The sequence below is a fragment of the Sinocyclocheilus rhinocerous genome, unplaced genomic scaffold (assembly GCF_001515625.1).
Source record: "Sinocyclocheilus rhinocerous isolate Xijiao unplaced genomic scaffold, SAMN03320098_v1.1 scaffold947, whole genome shotgun sequence".
Taxonomy (NCBI): Eukaryota; Metazoa; Chordata; class Actinopteri; order Cypriniformes; family Cyprinidae; genus Sinocyclocheilus; species Sinocyclocheilus rhinocerous.
Window position 1 is genome coordinate 556,226 of NW_015632550.1, and position 6,294 is coordinate 562,519.

Genomic DNA, 6,294 nt, shown 5'->3' on the forward strand with positions numbered 1-6,294 from the left:
CGCGAGAAAAGATCCCACCTTGTCGGACCGACGAGGCGAGATTCGGCGTGTTGAAACGAGGAGTCCTTGCGCTTTTCACCAGAAAGCCCGGAATCAGAGCGAGCGGCCAGACAGTGGCTTTTCCGCGTTGTAGCGGCTCTGCGCAAAAGGGGAGAGCGGAACCCATGACAGACGAGCAGGGAGAGACATGTTGCTACAGATAGCTGGGGTTTTCTCAGGAGAAGCACGGGGAGAGGGGATTCGACAATGAAAGCAGTAATCCCCCTGAACACAGCAATTGATCGGGAATTGCAGTTAATCGCGGAGGTGAGCCACGACCGCTCGTCAGCCATCGTTTAGTGGGCAAAACTCAAGGCAGACCTCCCGTCAATGACTATTGTGGCAGAAAAGCCCCCACGGTGGAGTCAGCCAGAGCTGCGCTTTCCCAAAATATGACCAGCGGTGCTTGGAAGTGTCGGCAGCGAGATGACGGCTTAAAAATTTGGTGTGCTCCCCGCGAGAACGAGAAGCCATTCACCGACTCCGAGAGGGCCCAGCGATGGCGATTGTCCTTAGCGTCCCTCTTATTTCTAACCGTTCTGCTTTCTGATAATCTGTGGTTCTGCGCCGAGGCCAAACTGACAAGGACCCGAAACAAGTTAGCTTCAGTGGACATGAGCGCAAACCACAGACCCGACCACCCTTCAACACACAGCAGCCTCAGAAGAAATGAAGATGCTATTTTTGTAGTCAATTCTACCAAACCTTTGTGGCAACTAGAAACTTGCCACCCGGATGGTTTGTCTGAAAACTGCTTCACTTTTGTCGACGCTGACCACTTGTGCAGGGGCCTCTCGGAAACGGAGGGGACGCGGTGGATGAACATAAGCGATTTGTACCTTTCCTTTTGTAATTCGTACTCTCTTATGGATTTGCTTTATGGATCATTAAGTCCGGACAATTTGAACTGCAGCCTTGACGTGATCCTGGACGGCGACCTAAACAGGTGCAGTCTGTGCGTTCAGGCGTACCAGCGTTATGACCTGCACGCGCAGGAGAAATATGAGGAATTTGAGATGATGGCAGACAAATACGAGACGGATGTATACTCAGTAAGGACGTGCATGGAAGAATGCAAGGTAGGGCTTTATTATCTGGATCTCTCGTTTTCATTGAATAGAGTTGGCTCTTCGTTCTCAGTCGTCATGGTAACTGGTGACAGTAGCTTAACGTGGTGATGTTTTAGTGGGGAAAAGTGCATTTCGTATTGTATTCTGTTTTTTCCGCATTTCGTATCTGTTGGTGGCATCTGTTGGTGGCAACTTTGCAGGCATGTCATTTCTAAGACAGTTTGAGAGTGAAAAAATCAGACAGGCTTTTAAACTTTTCCTTTCCTCGTTTCTCAATTTATTCCTCGCTGGGGAGCGCGATCAACTCAAAATCCATTGTTCTGGTCTAATCTTACGGAGGAAATTAAATGTTGCTGCTGATTCAAGGTTACTGTGTCAATGCACAAAACGCCGCACAGCCAATCTTTTCAACGTACGTGCATCATTCTATAGCGCGCAGGTGCGTCTCTCTGAACTGAATATAGAGCTGCTCCGCCAGGTGTTTATTCACGTCCACCACACTGAGTACATTTCAATAACGCTAATAGGGCAGCGGTGCTTTCTCAGCTAATCTCTCACAAGAGTATTTTCCCTCGCTCATTGGTCTTGTTTGCACAGCACTTTGCGCACGCTGCAACAGGGTGCCCTCTTAACCGCCATAAACTTGACATTAAGGTTAATTTTCGAGCTCCCGCTGTAATCTTAAATGGATTGCTCCTGGGCGACGAAAAAAAAATGGCACACTGTGTATAGTTGCTGTGTGCTGATAAGGAAGCGATCTTGCCGTGTTCTTTACGTATGTGTTGCTTTGCGTTATTAATGGTCAAACATTTACCGAGAGCTTGAAAGTTAATCACAGATAATCTGGTGAATAAGTAGGTGGCGTGTTTTGCTTATTCACTGGTTCATTTGGCAAAGGATTGCAGCTCACGGAATCAGTGCTTGCTGTCTGTGGTGCTGAAAAACGCTCAACAATGGACAGGCCTTTTGATGTAAGGGCCATATTTAATTATTACATGAGCAATTTGTATTTTACTACATTATCATAGCCAATAATGATGACATTGGACATTTGCATTTGTGATACATCTCCACTCCTAACAATCCACATCTGCCTCTCTAAAGCACAAGAAAAAAGCTGTTTGCAACTGTTAATCCAAGATAATTGCAATAATGTAGTATCAACACTATTTCATAGAGGCTGACAGAGAGGCTGTGTACTTATTTCAACCTGTTGATGAGTTACATTTCTTTTCAGGACAATTCATACTAACGCCTGTGTGTGTTGTTTACTTTGCCTTCGCCATATCTCAGCAAAGTGACAGCCACAGAATTGCTATACAGAAACCTCCTATGAATAATCTCTCTGCAACAGCCTCTACAGAACAATTATTTCTATTAAATGCTTGCGATGTATTGTTTGAGGATAGAAAGTCTGGCCAGTAACCACAAATTAGTATTTCGTATTATTGTGGATGATAAGTCTACTACTGTTTTGCATCATTGTTCTTCTGTGCAGGAAAACATAAGTGCTCATCATTGCTGGCACAATACGGCTGAAGAATTTATATTGAATGCTTTTTAAACAAATCAATGGCTTTCAAATGGACAGGATGCATGTGGTAGAATATTTGGACTGTTCTGTTTCTCAGACAACAGACATTTTCAAGCGTCAACATAAATGTCGAACCATCTTACCGTAGCCTGATAAACTACCAGTGAGTGTGAATGAAGGCCGTAATGCAGAGGGAGGTGGCAGGAGTCAGTCAGAGCCTCTGGCAAGCAGCTGTAAGTGATAGCCAGTCCCAGCTGTGATTAAGTAGCGAGAGATAGAGACAGAAAGAAAAACAGAGAGAGACTGAGAGGATGTGTGATCACTGTGATATGCCGTCTCTGACAGCCGGATCAGCCTTCGGGTTGATTTAATTCGGCGCCTTCTTTGTACTGCATCAGAGTGTGGAAGACACTGTTACTTTGGTCTGTGTGAATGTGTTTGCATTGTGTGTAAATGTGTTAAATGTTCAATTCAATTTCTATGAATAAACTAGACATTCGAAATAGGTAACAAACAAATGATGGGAAGGGGTAGTGATTAGACAGATAAATTAAGAAGGTTTTACTCAATAGTGTGCAATTCTTAGCTACTGTATTGAGCTCTACTGTTGCACTGGTGTTACAGCTAGGCTGTTCTGTGACAAAGCAATCACATCACTGATAACATGGACCACATTTAGTGTCTCAGAGACCAAAAGTGGACAGTACTTTTATTCAAAGGTGGAATGCTTTTGATGTTCTTTTTTTTTACACTATAGTGTGTTCTCTTATGTGAAGTACTTAATTAATCATTAAAATGCTACAAAATAACTTAGAGAAGTCAATTTTGTTACTTGCCCTGACTTTTCCACTCAGTATGATTCAAAATAATTTGATACTAAGAGTTCAAATCTGCTGTTTCTTGCTGTAGCGAGTTGAAAATATGCTGTACTCATTACATTTCAATTAGAAATGTGGATGAAAACCTCCTAATGTATGTTATGAGTGTTTGGCATAGATCTTTCAGATTTCCTCTGATTGACTCTTATGGCCAATATAGAAAGGCTTGTGGTATGGAATTGATAGCTATTGGGATGAAACCCTATTTACTGAGAATAGATAAGGACAACATCCTTCTAATAGCATAGATATTTTTAGAACACCTATGGTATGATCGCTGCAAGGGTTTAGCACAGTTGCTTGTTCATTTCTTTCAAAGTTATCTCATTTTTGGGACATGTCTTTATCACCATTCTGTCTGTTGCTCACACTTTCCTTCTCGTTTCTCTCTATATTGCAATACAATTGAATAATTGATAATTGAATAATCTCCTCATATAGATTTTCACGTTTTCCCAGTTGTGTATCCTCTATCCAGAATTGCTAAATTAAAGGATTAGTTCCCCTCAAAATGTGAATTCTGTCATCATTTACTCACCCTCTTGTCATTACAATTACATTACATTATATGTTGACAGAATCAAAAATTGACAAAGTTTTTATTTTTAGGGTGAACTAGCCTATTCGTTTAACTGGGTGCTTTGCTCATTTGACTCAACCAACTGTAAGTGGATACAGGATTTGCTTGTCACTGAGCTTCACATGGAGTGGGATTGGAGAATCTGAAATGCAAATTATACAAAACAGAAGCCCCTACGTTGTTATCATGTTCATGAAGGGACGTTTTTTTGTTCGGTTTCCTACTCTTTTTATTCTAGAAAAAGCAGACAGTGCTTCTCTGTCTCATTAATGCTATCACTGCTCACTGTGTTATTTAAACAGGGCCTTTATTAGTGTTAGCCAACAGAAGATGACTATCAGAAGGCTATTTTCTTTATCCAAAATTCTGGCATGAAACACCAAAACTGATATAAAACCAGAGTTACAGAGGACAGACATAGGCGACTAGTAAACTTTTCTCTGTGTATGATCACATTTGCCTATAAGAGAAAAATGGAAGTTATATCTTTTTGTAATTTACAACTTTTTAATTTACAACAGAGGTGCATTATGTGTGCCAAATTATTTGTACCAGTGAGAAGGTGAGGATGGTGTTCCCTCTTTTGGAAAATACATAGCAATTTGTTTAATGTTACAGATAAGACAACTTTATGTCCAAACCATACAGTTGTCTTATCTGTAAGCTTACATTACCTAATAATCAGGTTTTTATACTGTACAAACTGGAATATATTACACTAGACCATACAGCATTTTAAATAATAAAAAACTGATGCATTAAAGCAAAAGACAGATACACAATTCACCGTATCACTGTATCAAATCTGTTCCTATTATAATGCATATTTATTTTTTTACAAAAAAGAATCTCAGGACCAAGGTCTTTTAGACTGATGTTTTGCAATGAGGTTAAAAACAAATTCTTGGTTTTTGGACCAGAGTAGGTTAATACGATTATGAACATAATTTATGAGAGTAGAAGTTAGTCATAAATAGAAATAGAAATGTTACTAGATCTTCTTGCACATTCGATAAAGAAAGAAAAAAGGGAGAGAGATTGTGATTATGTGTTTTCAATCGTTGGACTAACCACACAAATAGCTAGACACACAGGATTCTGCTACTTCCCATTCATTTCAAGCTTTGCATAATCGGGCTCTTTTTTAATCATCCTAATGGGTGGCATTTAGCTTATCAGGTTGGATAGTCATTCTCCATTCTAAAGAGACACTTCAGCATGGTGTTTGCAGATGGTTGGGTAACCTTTTTCTCATGGTCAAGTGTTAATGCAAAAATAGTTCTATAGTGATATATTGATGTTAATATGTTATCATGATTTATATTTACCCCATCAAGGTTTTTTTTTTAAGCAGCAGTCACACAGTATTTGAGCTCTTTGCATATCATAGCTAGTGTACTGCATTCATAGAGATGCCATTCAGATGAACTCATAGGCTGGAGCTCAGATCCCCTGCTACTCCTGTTCATTGAAATAAAGGATTGTATGGGATTACAGTGATAGGTGGAGCCAAGAGGTTGAAGCTGTGGTTAGGGTCAGGTCTCCATGGTAGCATTATAATGCTGAGTGTGTTTGCTTATTCATAAAAGCCTGCCGTGGGCTGCTGCAGCAGGCTTCCAGTGAGGGACACAACTGCAACCAAGGTCAGTGTCCCAGATCTCCATTACTGTACTGTGGTCTGTAATAATGTGCCACACAACATAGAGCACATAGAACAGGAGCATACGTTTGTAACCTTGCACACATAAATCATTTTATAGATATGAGATCCATCAGGAAAATCCACTCGCTTCATTATGCTGCGTGATCATGCAGGGCTTTTCTTTTTTGTGTGCAGAAGCCTTTCGCCGGAGATCAGGTTGCAGACAACACTAGCGAATCCATGAATTATTAGGCTATCGATTTATTTTTTATCAAAATATCACGTTTATTTTTCAAATCCACTGGTCACAATTGAAAGCCGAGCTCAGAAATAACTTGTATCCATCAGGCAGGCACTAATATAAAGTAGCCTTATAATGAATTGAATAAATGTTAAATAAATCAAAGTAATGGAGAAGCGGCCAAATCAGTCAGCAGGACACCAGGATTTTTCTTTACTGAGTGTGGGGATTGCAGGCTGTGCACACGTCAATGCCGTTTATGTTTGGGTCCAGTCGGGTTCGAAAATAAATTCTGTCGGGTAGGCCTGTC

At 40.6% G+C, this 6,294-nt stretch overlaps 1 protein-coding gene across 1 annotated transcript; it reads left to right on the plus strand.

Moving 5' to 3' along the window:
* Positions 1-228: 228 nt before the first annotated feature.
* LOC107742652 (transmembrane protein FAM155A-like) lies at positions 229-4,247 on the plus strand. The gene is made up of 2 exons (XM_016555705.1): positions 229-1,118; positions 4,131-4,247. Exons 1-2 carry the CDS (start codon positions 432-434, stop codon positions 4,245-4,247), a joined length of 804 nt encoding a protein of 267 aa, XP_016411191.1. The 5' UTR covers positions 229-431.
* Positions 4,248-6,294: the final 2,047 nt, after the last annotated feature.

What these genes read in the sequence shown, in the direction of transcription:
- LOC107742652 (XM_016555705.1), top strand. Translation starts at nt 432, where the DNA reads ATGACCAGCGGTGCTTGGAAGTGTCGGCAGCGAGATGACGGCTTAAAA. An exon ending in CGTGCATGGAAGAATGCAAG is followed by an intron (nt 1,119 to 4,130) that starts GTAGGGCTTTAT and finishes TTTTATTTTTAG; the next exon opens with GGTGAACTAGCCTATTCGTT.